This window comes from Catharus ustulatus, chromosome 7 (genome assembly GCF_009819885.2).
Source record: "Catharus ustulatus isolate bCatUst1 chromosome 7, bCatUst1.pri.v2, whole genome shotgun sequence".
Taxonomy (NCBI): domain Eukaryota; kingdom Metazoa; phylum Chordata; class Aves; order Passeriformes; family Turdidae; genus Catharus; species Catharus ustulatus.
Genome location: NC_046227.1, coordinates 18659235 through 18682490, shown reverse-complemented (window position 1 = coordinate 18682490; position 23256 = coordinate 18659235). Strand labels below are relative to the sequence as shown.

General features: G+C 37.7%; 1 protein-coding gene across 5 annotated transcripts in view; it reads left to right on the top strand.

Annotated features, from left to right (window-relative positions):
• MYO3B (myosin IIIB) overlaps window positions 1-23256 on the top strand; it is a 220684-nt gene that overhangs the window by 152336 nt on the left and 45092 nt on the right. For all 5 annotated transcript variants that reach the window (XM_033065215.1, XM_033065218.1, XM_033065217.1 and 2 more), the window contains 2 exons: window positions 7289-7352; window positions 8237-8375. In XM_033065215.1, the coding sequence (XP_032921106.1) occupies window positions 7289-7352; window positions 8237-8375 (203 nt within the window). The remainder of the gene's footprint in view (window positions 1-7288; window positions 7353-8236; window positions 8376-23256) is intronic.

Sequence of the window (23256 nt, the reverse complement as noted above, 5' to 3'; positions counted from 1 at the left end):
CGGCAGCCCTGCCGGCAGGGCGAGCGAACGCGGCAGCGGGGCGGTGCTGACAGGAGAGGGGGGCCAGCGAACCCGGCGGCGGCAGCAGCACCACCCGGCCAGCCCCGCCGAGCCGTGGCGCTGAGCTGGGCCACCCGGCCCCATCGGCAACCATGAGCGGGCCGAGCCTGCCTGGCCCCGCCCCGAGCCAGTAAAGCCCGCTATGCCGCGATCCTGTTACTAATTGGCCAATTTGTGAAAGCTGCGCACGGATTCTCGCGACGAACGAAAGTGCGGCTAATATTCGGGGTGCGGCTTATCTATTGACAAAGACAGCAACATTGTCGAGGCACCGGGGGTGCGGCTTATAATCCGTGCGGCTTGTATTCGTGAAACTACTGTAATTTATTTTGTGTGTAGGAATGGTTTTCTTCCATTTTTTTGCATCAAAATGTCTTTGGAATTCTTTGTTACCAAACAAATGTATTTCAATTTGGTACAACTTGGCTTAATTGTACATCTTTTGAGACTCACAGAGATTTTATGGTGTGGTTACTATTGAGGTGAATTTGGGTTCTATGAAGCACATATATACAGCCTATAAAGACATTTAGCCACCAAACTTACATTGAAGTCAGTGTCTAAATGCATTTAGATATCTGACTTGAAGATGCCCATGTGAAATACATTGGCAGTTCAGGTCTTGCACCCAGTCTTTGTTGCAGTTTACAGTCAGTTAGATAAATAAGTTCTTTTGCCTGGTATTGGGAAACTCCCATTACTGCTGGCAGTTCTTAATTTAACCCAAACAAAAACTGCATGTTATTTGTGTAATCCCATACATTGCTCAGCAGTGGCCTCAGGTTCCAGTGCTTTCAGCAAGACTTGAAAATGTCAGCATTTTACAGGTAATATTCAGAACCCTGGGACTAAATCCCGTAACTTAGTTCCCATGAATCAAGCATCACATTTTCATGTAGCTGTTATTGGGCTGTTGTTTTAAGCACATGGCTGTTCAGTCATACAGGAAACTTGTAGGAAACACAAAGGTGCTGATGCTTAACACAGTGGGTTGTAACCTGACCCTAGAGAGGGCAGTGTCACTGTGACTTCATGTACTGTGGCACAAAAATATAAAAAATAAATACTATTTTCTCTTCATTTTCTTTCATTTCTTAAAATTTCTTTTATTTTTATTTCTTTTTTTTCCCCCTAACTGTAGTTTTGGAAAATGAAAAATGAGCTTAAAGGTACTTGGGTTTAGAAAGCAAAAGGACACACAGTTCTGTTGTATGCAGAGGAGTATAACTTTGCAGTTCAGTGTTTGGCAACCTGATGCTCTTTTAAAGATCTGTTTTGAAGTTGAGTTATAGTGTTACATGTAAAGCACTCAGTTTTACTAAGTCATTAATTTGAAGGTGTTCAGAAAAAAATGAACACTTAAAAAAATTAATTCTGTAGAAGAAATTAAATCGCTACACCTAGTTCATGCTCTTCAGTCAGTAAATGCAGGGCATAAGGAAACTGAAGCTAATGAATTACCTGGCTTACTAATTAAATGCACACATTTGTTTATTTAGCATTACATGTTACAATGCTTCATGCATTTATATGCTTGACTTGGTAATCAAGTCAGATGCAAAGCTGATGTCACAAGTAACTAAGGATGCATTGAGAGTTGGCAAATATCTCTGATTGGAGTAGAAATAGGTAATGTAAATGTTACCAGGGAAGTGGCTTTGTCTGAGTGAGAAAATGTTTTTCCATTCAGTTCCACAAAGCTGTGGAAGTGTCTGTGGCTCCTACTGTAACAGGATCCTGGGAATAATTGTGCACCTGGGAAGCTGACACTAAGTTTTAATTATTCCCCAAAAATTATGCATGTATGAAACACTTGCTAAGCCTTTTCTTGACATCATCAGCCACTGAGAGGAATCCACAGGCCTGCGTGGCATCAAGAAACTGAATCAGTTCAAACCTAAATCAAACCTTAAAAGAGGCAGTTATTTAAAAGTCAAACATGATCAAGACATGAGTCAAACATGGTTCAAATGAGGAAAGTGAATACCTTTTTGAGCCTTTTTTTCAACAGCTGAATAGCAGATTTACCATTCTGTATAGAGCTGAATAGGCAGCAGAGAAGGGAGGAGTGTGATTGGGTCTCTGCTCTCAAAAGGAGAACACAGACACCAACCTTACTTAATTTCTACCTCCGTTTTGCTATTGATCATAGCAGAAATCAAAAATGCTGCATTTTGCAATGGCATAGCTAAAATCCCAAGTTAGTATTAGGGATCTTTTGAGCTAATTAGGAATAATTTATGGAGAAATGAGAAGTAATTTTCTAAAACATCCTGTGATTTGAACTTGTTAGATTGACAGATCTCTAGTGAATATATTTTTCATAGATGTTCTTGCTTAGCAGACTAATCTACAGTTCAGGGACTAAGGACCTTAATCTATGCTACCTTGTTCTTCTTGTTTAGACAGAGCTGTCATTCTTAAATATCTTTAAATCCCTTTAGAACCCCATCAGAGTATCTGTAACCTTCATTTTCCACCATCATCATCTTTTCCATTTCCTTCCCAAATGAAAATTGTATTAAGTAATACTGATCTGATACTTTCCCTGAAAAACCCTTACTTACTTACTTACATATTGTTATTTTTTTTCCTCTAGCTCACTGTACTATAGCTCAATGGCTGCTTAACATCACAACCAGTGCTTCTATACTGTGTTGTATAGAAAATAGCATTTTTCCACAGTGACTTTGTTACATGTCACTTGGGTCTGTGACTATAACTGTGTGTCAGTGAGTATCCCTTGCTCCTTGATTTCCTTTGGAGCTCTATATGTAAAGAGTGGAAGATACCTGACATCAACACTAGCTCACACTCTTGAACTGAATTCAGTGTGACTTTTTTTCCTTGTATCTTTCTCTTTTTAGGTATTTGGTGTCATGTGCAAGCTTTGGTGAGCTTAGGTTCTCAAAAAACATTATTTTTAGTAGAATTTGTGACACTCACATGAGCCTTACAGAACCAAGATTGTATAATAGAGTCTGTACAAAGCTACACAAGCGCACCAACTTAAATGTTTAAAAAACTATAGATGAAGAGTAATTATCGGTATTTTTCTTTTCCTACAAGGAAGTATGCATGTGAAAGTCAAGTTCTAGAAATGGGTTTATTTCTGCTCTCTAATAGCTTGATTGATGAATCAAAATCGGATTACTAAATTTGTATCAGTACTAAGTTAGTGGTGGTATAACGGCTTGGGAGGATAGGACTTAAATTAGAAACAGTTACATGAAATGTAATGAACCACAATACGAAATCGTCAGTCGTGCTCCAAGGTTTACATTGGGAGGTTAACTAGCAGTGAGGATACATCCAACTCACATGTGCATTATAACATTTTCTCATCACTGTCAAGACTTGGTTAAAGTAGTGTATGAGAGACTGCCCATTAAGAAAATTAGCAAGTCCTTTGGCAACAAAAATGATCACATACCTCTATAAGCCATCGTAAAGGAAGTTAGCTAAGGGAGATGAAAAACTAAGGGTCCTATGGTATCATTTCTCCAATCATGGAAGGCTGATGTGAAAACAAACTGTTCTCTGTTGAGAATCAAGAGAGAGATGATGGGCTTGCAATGCAGCACAACAATGTTAGGTTAGACATCAAGAAAATGATTACTGATGGTAAGCTGAATTAAACCCTGGGTAGGTTACTTTGGGGAGTTTTGACACGTCTATTACTGCAGGTTTTCAAAATCAAGTTAAGCAAATGTATGGCAGGGGGAAAGAAAAAAAGTAGGTGTAGCTGATTTTTCTCTGAAAATGGGGGTGACTTAGGTGATTTGTCAAGTTATTTTATGATTTGTAAATGCACAGTGATTTCTTGAACTGTAATATATCTGTGCCAGCAGGTTTGGTATTGCAGGCTTTCATGGCAATGTAGTGCCACCAGCTGTTGCTGCATCAGTATGGGGAGTAAGTATAGAAATGGATCCAGAGGTATTCTTCATGTGTCTGCTTTACTTGCAATGGCATTGTTGTTGTGCCTGAAAAATGAGTGAGGTTCATTTCTCAACGGTTTGCTACGGCTGGAAGCCCATTGAAATAGCATGCAATGAGGATTTACCTGCATGGGCACTGATGGATTAGCACATAACCACAGTATCCTGTGTATCACTGAGAGGGCAGATTAAACATGATTTCAGTCACATGAGCACAATTTCATTCAGAAACGCGTTCCATGTGAAGTCTCCTGTTTCATGTAAAAGCTCTTCTGTCTTTTGCTGTGGTTTCTTTGACTTCATCTGCAGCCTGTGTCTCACTAAAGTGAGGTTCATTCTGTCAGTCAATAACAAAACCTTCCAAGAATTCTTTTGATTAAAAGCAAAACAAAAATAATCACTATGTTGATGTTTCTATTCTTCATGGAGAGCTGGTTGAATGAGTCAGATCTCCACATTTTAAACCTATTTTTTTTCAGGATATTCAGAAGAATACCATTGGGTCCTGGTAATTTATTCCCTACACCTTTCCCTCACTTTCTCCTTGGGTGATTTCAGTTTCTGTCAAGATCACGTTGCAATTTCTTGTATAAGTCATCTTTTGAATATTAATTTTCATTTATTCTGTAAGAAAAGCTGATTAAGGATATTCTGGTTTCCTTTAATAGCTTCACTTTACTATTTTTAATTATAGAAAACATTAAGATTATTGCTTGTGATGGAATTAGGAAGTTTGCCATCCTTGTGGCATGCAGTAGAATCCATGGGCCTGATTATGATGCCATGTGAGCGTCTAATTACTTTACCATTCATAAGTTTAAATAGTTATTGAAGATTTTTAAGGTGTAAATGGGAATTTGGGCACAATTTTCCTGTACTTTTTCCCTCCTTCACACCCTTTTGGAATTTTTTATCTACTCACACTGGAAGGATTGGATTTGTTCTGTTCTCAAAAATATTTTTGCAAGATGAACTGTATTATTTCTAGTAGAATGTCTAGTAATGTTTTTAACATTTTCAAAAGCATTTAAATAATGAAAGTAGAAGTGCCATTATTTATAATGGCCAGAGTAACTCCAATAAAAGATATTTTTTCTCCAATGTAAGATAATCTCCGTTACTAGATTTATGTTGCTGTTGTTCAACTGCTTTCAATGCAAAGGATAGTGAGTCTATACACTATACAGATGTGTAGACAGACCTTAAGAATCAATGTTTCTCTCTTTTTCCAATGTTTCTTGCTAATGGAGTGATTTATAGACAAACCTGCATGTGAAGACTGAGGCATATTATAGTTCAGTAGCTGAACAGTCAGCAGCAAATTGTTGAGTTGCCTGACTGAAACCAGGCACATGAACCCAGATCTGCAGTTGATACCATGTTTTCAGAAGTGTTCCCTGCCAGTTTGACATGTGGTGGGTTGACCTTGGCTGGCTGCCAGGTGCCCACCAGCCATTCTACTATTCCCCGTCTTATCAGGACAGGGGAAGAAAACTGCATTGAAAAGCTCTTGAGTAAAAGCTAGTTATCCAGTGTGTATTTCTGGTAGCAACAGTAATTCTGTGGAAGGAAGGGCTCCCTTGCAGCAAATGCAAACCAATTTAGGATTGTTCTGATCAGAAACAAGGCATCACTGGCATCCTGACATAGAGTTGGGGTTTCAGGGCTTCCAAATTTCAGAAGCTGATTTTTGCTAGTTAAGCTGTTCAGAATACAAGTTGCTGATTTTTACCTTTGTGCTTTAATAAATTGTATAAGCTTCCAGCCATGATAAGGTTGTGTAATTTTTTTAATAGAAGACATTATTTTCATGCTGCTTATTTAGATCGGTATCCAAACCACCACAAAATCCGAATATTTTAATTTATATGATGATTCAGTCTGCTTTTGGTATTGTAGGCCATTTGCAACATACTGATCTGACAGCAAATTTTGGTTTCGACATCCACCACAGTGATGTTTGAGGATTATTCATAATTTTTTACCCTGTATTTGATTTATTTTCAGAAATGTTGGGGAAAAGGGGAATGCATCATCTCAACAAATGCTTGAGGAAATTTTGGGGAAAAGTGGCAAGTTATCTAACCAGTCCCACTAAATAAATTATTATCTAAATAATATATATACAAGATAAATAGTAATAAAGAACTTTGCAGATAATATAGTATATGCAAAAATGCAGTGTCAAACACAGTCCTAGACATATGTTATACTTCCCACTCTAAGAAGTGTGCCAGTACTAAATGATAATGCATTTCTCAAATGGATCCCTTCATTTCCTCCAAGGAAAACACAAGTTTAAATTCAATTTACATTTTAGGGAGAATGTTTTTCTTCTCTTTCTTTGTGTCAAAGAATAAAGAGGAACTTAAATTCACCTAATCGGACATGCAAGTCCAAAGTTCCCTCATGAAATTGCAACATTACATAAAAGATTAATGTTTACCATGTTTATGAACTTCATTCTGTTTTGACAATGAAAAAGTCATTGTTTTAATCCCAGTTTGAGGACCATGAGAATACCAAATAATTTCTATGAATCTCATGGCTTTTTAATCCACTAAATGGAATTGGTAGCATCTTTTTTTTTTTTTGTATTGCATTGCTGAAGATTCAGAAACAAGTTCTGTCTGGGTGGACTTTACTGTTGAAGAAATCTATTGCCTTCAAAGGCCTGACAATGAGAATCATGGCCTGCAGAAGGTTTTTATGTTACTTTAATCAGAATTAATGAAGTAGGAGTTGGCCTTTAATATTTTTATGGTGACATAAAAATGGTAAAATAGTAACAGATATAGACAAAGACATCTAAGACATCTTCTTACTCTCTCCTTAACCCAAATGGCTTTAGGAGAACACATGTTTTACTTCTTCCTCATCCATCAAATTTTCCTCATCAAATCAAAGTTTGAATTCTGTGAAAACAGCTTGTCACAGGCCTGGGGAAAAAAAAAAAGAGATTTCATGTAAAATCTTAACCAGTTAATAAATTACTTCCATTTCATAAATTCTCATAAACTCATTTTGCACATCTGCATAGACCCACATATTTTTACTGAAAACTTCATTGCTCATAACCTGTTGCTGTGTTTAGCAGCATACACTTCTTATAAGAGGAAATAGGATTGGTCTGGGGTTTTTTTCTGAATTGATTGTATGTGCATATTTAGAAATTGGGGGAGGGGGGAAAGGGAAAATCAACAAAAAAATGTATGCCAGTAAACCTTTAAGAGTGAAGAAATTACAATATCTCAACTAATTTTTTTTTTTTTTTGCTTTGCTTTTAGGCAGCAAACCAGTAACCAGTCTTCTCCCATGGTGCCTGATTTTCTCGACAAACAAACTGAAAAGGTACTACTAAGTTTATATTCTAAAACAACAACCCATTATAACTTCAAATTCCTGAGTCCACAGTTCTGCAATGTGTTCGTGGCTGCTTGGCATAGCCATCTGAACATGAAACCGTTAGTGATGTTTTGAAGTCTTTGAGACAAAAGCCTGCTTGCTAAGAACTTTAGTTCTGTAGAGAGACAGGGAGGTACAGTGAATAAGAGAATCAAAAGGCTGGAAATTTGCTGCTGAGAATAAATGCTAGCTGCTCCCTGAGGTGATTTGTCTGTGCACTTCACTTTCTACAGATGTTAGAGACTCTTTTTTAGTAAGGACCTGAGGTTCTTTGGTAGCACTTTGATATCCTGCTCGAATTCAATATGTGAAATGGAGGAGTCGCTCTGTGACTTGGAGCACAGCATAGTCTTTGAAGTCTGATCCAATTTTTGCTGCTTACCATTTGATGTTGAAAGGATGAAATGGAGAAAATGTACAGTTTTTGCCAGTAACTCTGCTGAGCATATGTAAGATTAAAAAAACAAAATCCCTTGGATGATGTACTTAGAAATGTTAAGCAGATTAATACCTTCCTATAGCTTTTTTCTAAAGATACAAATTAACTATGAGAGGAAATCAGCATACAGTGCACGCTATGATTTAACTGCATGAGGAAAGGGGATAAATAAGTTAAATGGAAAAAAGTAAACAAATGTTTGTGACATGGGTGCTAAGTCGGTGTTGCTGAAAACCACAAGAATCTTGTGTAACTTAAATCTAGCATTAGGTATTTCAGACAGTCTTGGAAAATAGCAAGTTTCTGTCCATGAGATCACAGCTGTAAGTTATCATGTGCAAGTGGAATCAATACATTTCTTATGTGCCTAAACCAGCATTCTTTATTACAGAATAATTTGGATGAGATTTCTGCTTCTCCATTTATTCTAAAACATTCGTTTGAAACGAATGATTCAAAATTAATTAACCAATCCCAGACAGTTGCAGACCATCGGTTGTCAAGTCTCTTGTCATCCCATGAAAAAGGAGGTAAGAATTATAATAAAGTAGCAGAGATGTTTTGTTTACTGCTTATAAACTACATGTTGCCAGTGTGTGTTAACTTTCTTTATATATTGATGAGATCGTTTAACAATCCCTTCAAAGGCAGGAAACAGAACAGAAAAAACTTTCATCTACACATTTTTATTCTGGAAATATGAAAAAGCCTTTAAGTATCTGTATTACAGAGGCAAAAGTAAAATGATTTTTAAAATACACTTTCTATTAAAAACGTCATTACTAATCTCAAAATACGCTTTTAATGAAATCAAATCTACCTTCAAGAGCTTCAACTTTGCTTTGCCTTCCAACCTCAGAAGCCAAAGACGGTTATGAAATCTCTCATGTTTGGCAGAATGAAAGACGACTGGTTTGTTCACACACACAAAGATTCAGTCAGCAACACTGGAACACCTGCAGTAATTCTACTATCTATGCAGTGCTTTTTTAAATTTTATTTGCTGTTATGTTATTTTTGCCATGTTTGGCAAGATTTTAAAAACTTAAAGTAAAACATTTTGACATTTTTTGAGTTTTACCTGGTTATCTTTGGATATTCCAGGAAATCATTACCTATCAGAATACTTTTTCTTATCGTGGATTTTATAATCATCCTGTCTTTGCAAATCCATGAATACAGACTTTATTATATTACTAGACTGTAGAATAACTTTGACAACTTAAAATTAAGAACGTTGATAATGTGATATCTTTAACCAGAGCTAAAATGTATATGATAGTAAATTAATTTCCAGATTAATACTGAAAATTAGTTGTTTATAATGTTGTGCTCTTAATTAAAATTACCGTTTATATAATGGGACACCTTCCATCTTGTAAATCTACAAATATTTATCTGAATAATTAAACTCTAATCCCACAATTTATTTGGTTAAATTTTACATAGTTCAGTAAAACAATTTAGAATGTAAAGGTAAGAAGGTAGGTATTTATAGGGAGATCGTTCTGTTACGGGAAATAATGCAATTTCAATGTTTTCCCTCTTATAAGCAGACATAATGTGCTTTCCATTCTAAAAAGAGAATATTATTTAAACAGAGCAGATTGAGAAATCCATTTTTTTCCCTCTTCATGCATTTCAGTCCATATGGGTTTTGAATCCATAGTGTGGAACGGCAGGGGAAGTTTGCATTACTATTTTAAATTATTGCATGTTAAACAATAAACTTGTCAAACAGAAATGTCTTCATTGCAGCAAATCCTCTTGAGGAAAGCAGTCAGGGCCCAAATCCATCATCTTTACTCTCACTGCGTATTGTATGTTACCCTGCAACTGGTCTCCTTGAAATCAAAGACCTTGTGTCTGAGGTAAAACAATTAGAATAAAACTGGCAAAATTACACCCTTAGAAAACATGATTCAGAGACATTACACAGTAATTTAGAGCATTTTCAATAATGTGAAATGATAGAAGAATAAAATTTGAAGAGGAGATAAATGTAACATTGATCTGAACTATTGAAAAGATATCTATATTTAAATGAATAAGCATGCAAATGCAGAGAAGTAAGGAGTTTCCTAGTTAAGCATGAAAATATTCAGATAGATGATCATATAAATCACACTTCAATGAGTAGCTATTAAGGAAGGAAACCTGGTGAAGAATAGTAACAACTTCTTTGGGTACTTTTAAAAGCATACCTTGCATTCAGAGATGCAGATGCTTTCACTTGGTGCTCAGTCTGTATTCAGCCTTAATGTATAAAGTACAGTTTCAAGCAGATAGTATTCTTACACCTACTGTGAATAACAAATTAAATAGGAAGTATCTCTTTGGAATAAGAAAGCACGTATGAAAATATGTGTGCTTTACAATGTAGGGTGACACTACATAAGCTGTTATTCACAGTAAAAAAGCTGCCCACTAGGTGGTCCAAACAATGCAAAGGCTGTTATTTTTCATAGTGAAACATTATTCTGCAATGTTAGAGACTGATTTTTAGTTCTCTGTAAGTTAGATTACTACAGCACTAGTCTGTCACCTTGCTGGACCTGAAATACGGAAGCCAATGGGGAGGGGAATATGACAGGTTTCTGCAGTGGTCCATGACCCAGTTATGAAGGAGTGTTGGTGTTTGCTTAAGGAGGAGGTCTATATGCAGGCTTAAGCACAAAAGGAAGGACAGGCTGCTTATTGGTCTTGAGACCTTAGTAGGTGAGGCTTTAGTTCAGTCAAAAGAACAAACAAAATGACAAAATGGTTGATATGATTTTGTGTGTTTCTGTATTAATCGAGCAGTCTATTCTCCCATGTCGTGTTATCCGTCTGCCTAATAGCACAGGCTGCCTGTTCTTAATAACAGATGGGCAAAGGAAGAATAGAGAAGAAGTTCCGCAAAAGTCATGCAAAGGTTATACTCTGTAATTTACAAATACATAAACAAAAGCCTCCTTTTCACATCAAAAGCCTTCTCACTGGGTCACAGAAATACTGAGCAGTATGGCCAAACTGCAAGCACAGCAAGTGCATGCATGTGCTATGGTTGTATGGAGTTACAGGGGCTGGTTTTACACTGAACCGACATTCCCCTGCGCTGTGCTCTGCCAGAGCACTGGGGCAGGACCAGTAACCATGCTGAGAATTCCCTCCAGTGTCTCTGCTATGACACAGTGCCTAGGCAGACAGTCCAGTCATTACTAACAATTAAACCAGAAGTTAATTATTCTAGTCACAATAAAGTAGTACTGAAGGAATCAAAATAATATAATCTCCAGAGACCAAGTAATGGTATTCCCGTAGATAAGACAGAGAGTGAGAATGTTTGAAATTACTAAAGAAAAGTGAGTGCTTCATAGGGAATTGACCAGTGTAACTTTGCTTCGAAGGTAAATGTGACATTTTCTGAGGTGCAAAGGAAACACATTTGCAAAAGGAAAGCCAATAGTATCTCTGCATTGACCAAATTATGACTTTTTTTTTAATGCTTAACACAGACATTTTGAACAAGTGAGAAAATGCACAACGAGTCTCTGGCCATGGACATTGTCTCATGGGAGAACAATGTGACTTATGGATATGTTCAGTTTATGCCTTGCACCCCACACTGCAATGCTGAAACTTTGTGAAAGGTAGAAGAATTTGCCAGGGTTCTGTGATATCTGGAAGTATAGTCTTCAGTGTTGTCTGTAGCCACAGTCTGAGGCAGTGAATAGTCCATTTCAGTATAGCCTTTGATTTTAGATTCTTTAATCTTTTATCTTTTCAAAACTAGTGGAAATTAGGGCTTGGCATGTTTCAAGCTGGACTCCCATTAGTCAGTGACCCATTTTTAATGTTTTTCTTGCAATATGGTTTGGGTTTTTTTATGTTGATAATTATTTCTCTTACTTTCTTAAGGGAAGAAAAATGGGATTTGGTGAATGCAGCTGTACTGGGTTTGGAGAAATGTATGAAGTCACTGGGTTTTGTACTGATGAAGGACCAGCACATAATTAAGTATGCCAAGTTATTGTTTGATGGCGAGGAAGGCTGCTGCCCACCTGAGAAAGTACTGTGGACAAGTTTTAATAGGGGCATTGTGGGCATGGGAGACATTATTCCCAAAATGTTACTCTGTGGTTGTCATCACGCAGATGATATTTACAGGTTCATCACCCCACACAGGAAATTTAAAATAGTGATGACTTCATTAAAAGTTAGGACTGAACTCCAGTTTTAAAGAAGTGGTCCAGCTTTAATGCTAAGGAGCATCATCATGTTAAAATACCCAAACCAAAAACAGCCAGTGGCTTGGATGTTTGGTCTTTGCTTCAGAGTACAGTTTTCTTTGTGCCAGACTTTGTTATTGAGAATATTTTAAACTACCTCTATCTAAAGTACAGACTTGATTCAGTGTCTTGTACTTGCAAGTGAACGGTCCTTAAATATAGAGAAGTATGTTACACTAAATGGTAGTTTAACATTGTAGTGTAGTTTTTAACTCTGATCTCATTTCATGCCTATTTTTACATTTTTTGGAAAAATTTAATGGCTATGGCAAAGCAATAATCACTGCTGACTTGGAAACAGGGGCACTTCTTATCCTTGGATTCACAGAAATTCAATATCCCAGCATGACTGTAATAGGTATTATAGTAAAGAACAGGCAGTATCTCACACAAAATGTGGTATCAAAATCTGGGTGCCTTGTAATCCAAGATGCCACTTCACTTTGTGCAAGTAGAGAGAAATTAATCCAAGCCATTCAGCTGTTTGTGTAACTCAGCTTCCTGTTTGATTTCATTATAAGAAACCTTCCTTTCTAAGTAAAAGCAAAACCACTGCTCCATGATGTAGTGTGAAATACTGCATGGACATTTGACTAGTTGTCACAGGTAGATGGGATGATAATGACATATAAATGCCACTGATTTCAGAATCCTGTCATTGGGGAATTTAAAGGAAAGAATTTGTAATCTATGTAGAATTACTTTTGGTTGTTTAAACAGGAGTTTTGTTTCATGATTTTTAAGCTCTCCACTGAGACTAATCTTACACTGAGGGAATATAAATCATGAAAAACTGGACTGTAGTCAGTAAAATCAATAACAGTGAGCACAATCTGGTCTCTTGGTTATAAAAATTGGCATGAAAAAGTTTTTTACATATCTGGGGTTTAGAGGAGTTTGGGGCTGAGGAGTTTGGGTTTGGTTTTGTTTCAGGTAATTTTTTTGAGTGGGTCAGGTTTGAGTTGGTCATTCTTTTGCAAATAAAATAGCATGATCACAGGACGGTTTGACTGTTACAAGAAACTCTAAAAAGCCAAGATAATGTTACATAGTATGATGGTTGTGCTGAACATGCTGTAGCTCTGTGTGATGCCTGTGAGATCTCCATAGTACTTTCCTACAACATACCACACTGTATTCTATAATTACTATTGGCCATGTTGCAGCTGAAGGTTCCAGCAGAGGACTTGCTGATATGGTATGTTGTAGAATTTCCAGTGAAAAGATCCTGTTAGTGTTCTGTGGCTTTTGAACCGAAATCTGATTGGGCATATGCAGGAGAAAAAGTAGCTTCTTTGTTAAGATCTGCCTGGATGGCCTCAGAGAGCACTGGAGAATGGTGCTGCATCCACTTTGTGTCCAGTCACTGCTGGTGTCCCCCAGGGATAAGTGTTGGGTCCAGTTCTGTTAAATATCTTTACTGGTGATCTAGAAGAGGGGATGAAGTCTACTATGAGCAAATTTGCAGAAAACACCACGTTTAGTCAGAGTGTCAATCTGCTGGAGGGTAGGAAAGCCCTGCAGAGGGACCTGGGCAGGTTGGATCAATGGGCCAGACCAAGAGCCATGAGATTCAACATGACCAAGTCTTGGGTCCTGCAAATCCTTGGCCACAACAAACCCATGCAGTGCTGCAGGCTGGGGGCAGAGTGGCTGGAAAGGAGCACAGTGGGGAAGACTTGGGGGTGCTGGTTGACAGCAGCTGAACTGAGCCAGTGTGTACCCAGATGGCCAAGAAAGCCAATGGCATCCTGGCCTGGATCAGGAATAGTGTGACCAACAAGGCCAGGACAATGACTGTCCCTGTACTCGGCTCTGGTGAGGTCACACCCCAAGCGCTGTGTCCAGTTCTGGACTTCTCAGTTCAGAAAGGACATTGAGGTGCTGGAATAGGTTCAGAGGAGGGCAATGAAGCTGGTGAAGGGTGTGGAGCACAAGACCTGTGAGGAGCAGCTGAGGGAGCTGGGGGTGTTTAGCCTGGAGGAGACTCAAGGGGACCTTTTCACTCTCTACAACTCACAACTCACTGGAAGGAGAGGTAGCTAGATGGGGCTCAGCCTCTTCTCCCAGGTAACCAGCGACAGGACAAGAGATCATAGTTTTAAGCTGTGTCAGTGAAGGTTTATGTTGGACATTAAGAAGAATTTCTTCACAGAAAGGCTGATTAAACATTGGCATGGACTGCCCAGGGCAGTGGTGGCGTCACTGTCCCTGGAGTTGTTTAAGAAAAGACTGGACGTGGGACTCAGTGCCATGGTCTAGTTGACAAGGTAGTGTTCAGTCATAGGTTGGACTCAATGATCTCAGAGGTCTTTTCCAACCTATTTGGTTCTGTGATTCTGTTTATATCATTATAGGAAAGGATAATCACCTTTCTAGGCTTGCAAGGCTGCATGGTTATGCAGATGGATGCTTTTGGTAAGGCTGGTACTGTGCATTGCATTGCACTGCACATGATGGGACCCTGCAGGAGACCCCAGGAGAAACCATTACTCCCAACCTGTGGAAACCCCTAACTTTTGCATTCTGGAATTCTGCAGGAACCTTTCAGCTTCACTAGCCATTAGGGTGAGAAACAGCACCTCATTTTCAGGATTCAGTTCTTTATCATATAATTCAGTGTGAATTTAGAAAATACGTCTGCAAACATAAGTGACATTGGTTGCATTTCTCTCAGCCTTAAGTAAATTTTTCTACTGAGACTTGCAGTGACAATGTTTGCATTCTGAACTGATTCACCCATCAATGGTTTCTGTTAAATCTTTTGCTACTCTGCAATGGCACAATATGCAGACTGAATTTTGCCAAAGTATCAGACCAACAAATCTGAAAAGAAATTGGACTGTTCATAAATTTTTCTTTACTGCACAGCTTCTTAATTGTTTTTTCCCCTCCAAAAGGCAAAGACACAAACAGTGGCAAGTGATAAATACAAGCTTTGATTTGTTAAACACATGTTAGCTCCATGTTTAGCCCTAGGCAGTGAATTTCATTATAAGCTGGTTTACTTCTGGATTGGTTATTGTGATTGCTTCCAATGCGGAAAGATTTGACCTGCAGCCATGACTGATTAGTATCAGAGGTGAGAGATAAAATAAGATGCGAGTAAACTGCACAGATAAATTGCAATAGAGTTCTCCAGAGACAACTCAGTACTTGTTCTACGTAAACCAAGTTGTAATGACTGCATTGCAATAAAAATAGATTGCAGAACTCTCTCATATAGTAAGAAATCCAAGAAATTTAATGAAGTTGAATAATAAATACAGGATAATGCTGTGTCAAAACCCTGTAGGTTTTAATAAGGGTTCAGTTTCTCCTCTTAACACATAATGTCCGCTGATCCAAGCTTTGTCCTCGTTTTCTATCTGCAACATACAGGTTTGTTTGAACACTTCTTTTTGCTACATCTTGTTGGTAGTTAAGTTTTTCATCATGCAGCACTTCCCTGTCCTGTTGTTGTTTGAAAATTCTTTTAAGTTTTCTCTATCAACCTTATTTTTGTTATTTTGCCACAGTTACTAGTACTCTGAATCAACAACATATCTCAGATGACTGATGTACTCTGGCATATAGTGTGGTTCCTAATGCATTACTCTTCTGTATCTAAAAAAATCCCACCATTTTATTTAAGTAAACTTTGTTAGAGTAAGTACAGTAGGTACAGAGCTTTGAAAGTGTGTACAAAGCAAAAACAATTGTAATCATATTTTAACAATGGCTTTTTTTTTCAAATTGCAGAATTTTTAAACTTTTTCTTGTCATCAGAAAACTTTAGATAATTTCTTTATTTTTGGTTGTCTTGTAAGAAAAAGGCTAAGACCGTTAATTGTTTACTTTTATAGAGCTATGATTTAATGTGCTAGCTGTATGTTACCAAACAATTTCTCAGTGTTTGCTGCTATTTAAAAATCTGAATTCACTCTGATTAATTCCCCACAGCTGAGTAGTAATAGCTAAATTTCAGAACATCTTTCTAGAAGACAATATATGCTTTCACACATTTTTTTATAGTTCTTTGTAGACACTGTGAAGAGATAACATGCTGGTAAAAGCAGTAATATAATTAATGTGATGTTGCAGAATGTTACGTGAGGTGTGTGGGATAGTTCAGACAGTACTGTAGCAAATTCTTATGTATTTTATATATGGGTTTGGATTTTTATCTCTGTCCTAAATTTGAGTTAATATTCTAGTGGATTGTGATTAGCTGCCAAAAATCATATACATGATGATATATAATTTGCATGGTTGATCAATGCAAATGAAAAAAAAATCCGAAGTATCTCTGACAAATAAAGGATAGATACTGCAGACAAAATGTTTGCAACCACATATGTGAAGATATAGATAATACTAATTACTCATAGATACAGTTTGATAAATAGGTATTCCATTCACTAAATCATGAACTGGTTCTGAGGCATTTGGGTGGAAAAAATTGCCTTACATGACTTATTCATTACCTCTGCTCATGACAATGATTGTATTACTTGGCTGTCCATCATTACTTCTCTCTACTCACTAGAAGTATTTTGTATTTCAGTTCTTTCATGGATAACCTCAGATGATTCTAATGATTAAGATGAGTATAGCAATAGCCAATACTAGTTTGTCACAGTATTTGTGAGCTTGCAGAGCTCCTTTCTGACCCCAGGCAAGGATAATCTTTCTTGAGGATCTTTCTTTCCTATGGAGACAATTACAGGAAGAAATTGTTGTGCTAAAGTTTTGGCAGTACAGCAAAAAAATAACACCATACCTGCACCTTCCTTGCTTATAACACCTTTCTCCCAAGGAAAGTCAGAGTACCAAAATCATAGGAAGTATTGTTACTACTGCCAGTGGGAAAAAGAGGAGCTCCATGTGGTCAGGCAGGCAGCAAGCATATCTTAGTCGTAACACATGTATAAAAGAAGAATTTTATTAATTCTAATATTTCTTTTCCTAAAAATATCTCAGTACCTGTTCTTTGTCTTTAAGTTTTATCCTGCCTTGTACTTGTGAAAACATAGGCAATGAACAGTGTGAGAAGGCAAGAAGCACAACTTAGTAATTACTAATATTGCCTCTTGCTTGTCAGGTTGGTCTGCCCTACCAGGCTAAGTCTGACAAGGAGAATGCAGACATGACTAACAAACTGAATAGCAGCAAGAATACCCATGAAGATTTGATTGTCTTTAGTATGTCCTTTTTCATCTGACTGTCTCACATTTTGTTGGGAATCAAATATAGACAGTGTGTGTGATTGCCTAGTACCAAAAGGTTGGGAAGCTGTACCAGCTCTTTACCTTCAGTTGCAGCTGGTTTTTGTCCTTGTAGGCTAGGAGGAACATCTTCGATTCTTTGTCTGTGGCTTTGTGAGTGTAGTGCTATTCTTGGGACTCCGTCTCGCCAGTGTGCTTATGTTGCCTCCTGCACACGCAGAAAAGTTATATTCAAAATATTGCATTGTTCCAGCCTCTTTTTGTAGTACTGGGATTTGCAAACACCAAAAATGCCCTGCAGCAAAGTGGTGCAATTGTTTTTTTCTACATTCTTTTAATGCTGTTCTTTACTGCATATTCTTAGTCACGATAAAGAGCATGACTATCAAATGAATAACAGCAAGCTTGTTGGTTTTAAAAGGCTTATTTGAAAAAAAAATACAAAATTAAGTTTGCTGCAGCTCAAAAAAAAAACCAAAAGAACCCCCAGAACTAATTTTAGTAGCAACATAAATAGTTGTAGTTTAAAAAATTAACAACTAGGTACTATAGTTAAAATTTGGTAAAAGAGATACTTGGGTAACAAAAATCTTTGACCTGTTGATTTGTTTTCAGAGATAGGTGAATATATATGGAGTTCAGGTCTGTATACTGTATCACCTAATGTCCCAAAAGGGCTCAGGAGCAAGCTTCCAGTTTGGGCTAACCCCTCATATTTTGCTCATCAGACTTGGAGACTAAGCGATATCAATTTCTTTCATCTCTTGTTGAGCATGTGCTTCCAATCAATATTTCATTCATAAGAAACTGATAAATTGGAAATTCTTAATCTCCTCACAAGGATTTGCCCCTTGCAATGGTATTCAGAACAGCTGTAAGTTCAAATCTATAGTATGTATCAGTTTTCTATCTGCATATCCAGGCTCATGCTCTGTGCCTTTTGATCATTGATTTAGGGCCCAAGAAGGGTAAATTCCTCAGCTTCATATCCAAAGGAGCTTAACTGCTTTAGAAAAATGAAATTTTGCATGACTATATTTAGATACTCTTGTTTGTAAACCGTAGTTTACTTTAAAACATTCCCTGGGAAGAACATAGTCATTAGACAGCCACCGGCAGACATGTCTCAGGGCATTGCAAATGAAGTAGGATTTTCATTACTGTCTTTCATCATCATAAGCAACTTACAATCTAAAACTTTCAAAATCAGAGATTGCCTACATAGTAGTAGCATACCACATAAGCTAATCATTGACACATATTGAAGAAAATCACTGTTAATTCACAGAACTCCCTCTTCTTGTCCCACCCACAAAATAATCATGCACAGTCGGAAAGCGTCTGCAAATTTTCTGCTTAAATTTGGTAACTTGTTTGTGGAATTGCAGTCACTTGTGGTGTGACTTGCAAGAAAAAAAAAAAACAAGGGAGAGAAAAAAAAGAGGAACCAATCTAAAGGGTTTTTGAAAGAAATTATAACGGTAAGGCATAAAATGCTGACTATGCATGATTAAACCATGCAGAACTTCACTTGTATGGAAAACATGTGACAGACATGGACAGACATCGTGGAATTAAAACCAAGCGAGAAGTCGAGTTTAGATGGAATATGCCATCAAACAAAAAAACTTGTGCAGGCAAGCATGATAAAGGAGAAAGAAGTGAATGAGATGAAAAACAAAAAGAGATACTGGTAATTTTGGTAAGAAATTGGCTTGGTAGCCTTGGGAGTGAAATGTCCTGCTGCTTTCTGTAGCATTTCTTTTCTCGTATCTGGTTGCTCAGATTTTTTAGGGTAAAGTGTAATTCTAGTTTAGAGCATTTGAAAGGAGAATTACAATTCATTCTCTGTCTCAAAAGGTAAAATTTTTTTGAATGGCAATACTTAGCAAACAATTTTCTTTGCAGTACTGCCCACAGAAGTGCATAACTAGTCTGCAACACTTTATATCATTATTTACAACATAGTTTTTCTGTTATGCTTAGGAAGCCTGTGTCTCTGAAGGGGTAGAACATTAATTGGTCCAAAATCTTCCAAAATAAAGAAGAGACCAGAATGAAATAAGGAGAATTCTCCCTTGTGTCACTTTTCTTCAGTGACCCTTTTTTATTTTCTGTTTATGAACTTTGGAAGCTAACCAACCAAACAAACAAAAAAGATAACAAAAGATGTAAATACCTAACGTCACATCAGGAGAAGAGACAAAGTAAAACAAATACTCCAGACAGTACAGTGAGTTACACAATTAATTCAGCCTTAAAACAAGATTCCAGAAGTTAACTGAGACAGGAAGAACTGAGATTACCCCCTCTGGATTTCTAGGATTTACAGTCTATAGATTCTGCATTTCACTATCACATCCATTGCAGCGTACAACCATGATGTTTATTCTTTGCAGACAAGGACTGAAGGCATTTTCAGTTTTACTTCCTAATGTTATTTTGAATTCCTCTGTTTGTGCCCATCTGCATATTCAGTATTGGACCTAAGAAAAAACTTTACATTTTTTAATTTAGTGATGTTTAGTGTCAGGCCTAAATTCATTAATCTGTGATTTTATGACTTATGACTAAACCTATGCCTTTATGACTTGTAACCAATGAGAAGGTCTTGAAGGTTCTCGTGGATGAAAAGCTGGACATCAGCCAACAGTATGTGCTTGCAGCCCAGAAGGCATGGTTCCATCAAAGGAGGACTGGCCAGCAGGTCAAGGAAAGGGATTTTCCGCTTCTCCTCCACTCTCTTGAGATCCCACCTGGAGTGCTGTATTCTGCTCTGGGGTCCTCATCACAAGAAAGATACAGACATGCTGGAGTGAGTCCATAGGTGGCCGTAAAGATGGTGAGAGTGCTGGAGCGCCTCTTCTGCTAAGACAGTCTGAGAGAGCTGGGGTTATTCATACTGAAAAGAGAAGGCTTCTGGGAAACCTTATTGCAGCTTACCAGTACTTTGAGGGGGCTTGTGAAAAAGAGGGAGAGCAACTTTTTGCACGGGCAGATAGCAATAGGATAAGGGGGAACCATTTTAAACTAAAAGAGGATGGCTTTAGATTAGAAGTTAGGAAGTTCTTTACTCATAGTGTGGTGAGGCACTAAACTGTCTGTTTTGGATGTCCCATCCCTGAAGGTGTTCAAGGTCAGGTTGCACGGGGCCCTGAGCAATCTGGTCTAATGCGTGACATCCCTGCCCATGGCAGAGGATTGTAACTAGGTGATTTTTAAGATTCCTTCCAGCCCAAACCTTTCTATGATTCTATGGTTTTCTGCATATTATCTACCTTTCCAAATGTAATGGAATGTTGGCAAGGGCTTTTAAATCACGTTCATATACTTCTAGATCTTCTTTTGGTAGCTTCTTGAGGTCTTATGATTATGGAGGGTCATCCACAGCAGAGCAAGATGTGTCTTGCTTTCTGGACATAGTTCTTTAAAAGTAACATCTTTCAGCTCTATTGATAGTTGCTTCTGAGAACTAGAACCAGATTTATTACTTGACTTGACAATTTAGGATCAGTATTTAAGTTCAACTTTTACCAGAGAGTTATCAAGATCTTTTGTCCGTTGTTGCTTACTGAGTAAGTGTGTCCCAGATTGGTCCCTGGGTAAAGCCTGTAACTAGTGAAGAAATAATACAAAAAAACCTTACTGGGGAAAAAAAAATTTCTTTGTGTTCTTGTTTATGCTATGTTTAAAAAAAATAAAATTAGCGGCAGATAACATACATATTCCCTCAATACCATCAAATAAATTTTGCAAATAAGAAATCCCAGCAATAAGAACATCATTGTCTACCTCTAGATTTGTAGTTGCTATACTGTGGTCAGAAAAAGCCAGACTCAGGGAGTACATATGACCTGTAAGAGAGCTGAGTTTAACTGTAAAGGAATTAAAGTTGAGTCTACCATGTCCTTTGCAAGCCAACTGGAAAATTGCAGGTGCTGAGTTGATGCAGGACAAATGTCTCTCATAACCTCTGAAAAGGTAAGCAGAGGAAGATGTCCCCATATCTGCAGAACTTGCTTCAGTTCAACATCAACTGAAAATGGGAAAGACTAGACAGTATGGGAGAAAGATTATTTCTCAGGGACTGCAGCCCTTTATCCTGGTGGCTCTGGTTCACGTTTTTGCTGCCCTGCCTTAGAATGATTCCTATCCTGGAACAAGTAAGAGCAAAGAAAGAGAGCTGGGTCTCCATGCAGTGAGCAGGCCCTCTGTTCTAGGGGTGTTCTCTGAAGAGGCCTCAGGGCAACTGTAAATTGGGCCTATTATGCTCAGCATCATCATGCATCTTCATGCTACACCATGATTAAGCATGGCTGGTCTGTAAATCTAGCCCATTGTATCTGGATTGCATTTGTTAAACTAATGCTTGGGGTTTTGTCTGGCTTTTTTCATACCAATACCAGAACATTGAGTAAGAACAGTAAATCAGAAACAAAAACACAAGCGTTTTAAAATATTGCTCACACAGATTTGAGCCCCAAGTGTGTTTTATATAAACATTTTGAATTGTGGCTGGATTTTTGACCAGATTGTTTCCCCTGAAGGATCTTTTGAAACAAAAACAAACTGTGCAAAACAAGTTTTGGTGGGATGGGCCTGTGCTTGTTTTCATGTAAGCTGATGACAAAGCTCAGAGCAGGAAGGCAGCAGTATGCTGGAATCTGGTGTACATTGTGTTCTGCATATTCCCAGCTGACTTGCCAGGAGTGATCTAGAACTAAAACAAGAATCTGTTTTCACTAGGGCACAGGAAAAGAAGTCATCATTAATCTAAAAAAATTTGGCTGCTTTAAAACAATAGACTTGATTAACACGATACCCTGCTTGTGACTTCTTCTCATGTGAATGTGTGGCCTGTGCTAGGTTAGGAAGGTGAGTACTTTTGAGAACTATCCTCTCTCTTGTATGGCCCATGAAAGTAGTTTATGTTCTATCACTATGCTCTCTGGACATCGGTGTGGGTATATAATTTCACAAAGGAGATGAGGGAAGTGCTTGGCTTTAGCATGAGGCTGTTTCCAATGGAATGCCAAGATTATATTTTTATGAATGTGCCATGCATCATGGGATTGCAGTGAAGGAGGCAGAAGGTTTTCACATCCTAGTGGTGAAAAAAAATGGAAGGTGAGGAACATTTTGCTTATAATAGCTGTTTGAATTTATTTTAATGGGGTCACTTCCATGAAATACTGTAATGCAGTTTCTGTGGATGCTGTATCATTGAGCAAAGTCTGCTACCTGAAGCAGAGGTGAAAGTGGAGTCCCACTGTTTAGTGTTGTGCTTGAATTTCAAGAAAGGAGACTGGGTAAAAGTTATACAGGTTATTAATGGTATTACTTGTCAGACTTTTTATTTAGCTTCAAATTTGAAAGAGCTACTCCTTTATTTCTAAACCTTCACATTTGCATCCCTTTGATATGAAATACTTGTGAACTAACTAGAGAACAGAGCTGTGAGTTCAGTAGCCAAGAGATCCTTGATTTATTAACATAGAAATTCACAGGCTTGTGTGCAACATCTTCTTGTTCTGCATATAACAAATGCAGCAGTCAGAAGCAGAGGTTCATCACTAAGGTCCCAATACTTCAGTGTGTGGCAGTGGTATCCACACATCTTGTTTAGCGTTATAAAAATCATTGCCGAAGTAAGACCATTCAATTTCAATAAAAGATTGAAATCTGAATTCTAAGTAACCACTTAGAATTAGATGTTTATAGTGCAACTTGAAAAGCAAGTGGGTTTAACAGCATAGACAATACAGAATGGCTGAGCACAGACTTTCCTATTTGATATGTTTCTTGTTTAAGACAAAGATAATACATATCTGCGTTGTGAAACAGTAATGAGCAATAAGTGTGATTTAAGTACATAAAGCATTTAAACTGCAATAACTAACTGCTGTGTTGTCCGTTCCAGTGTCATTAAGACA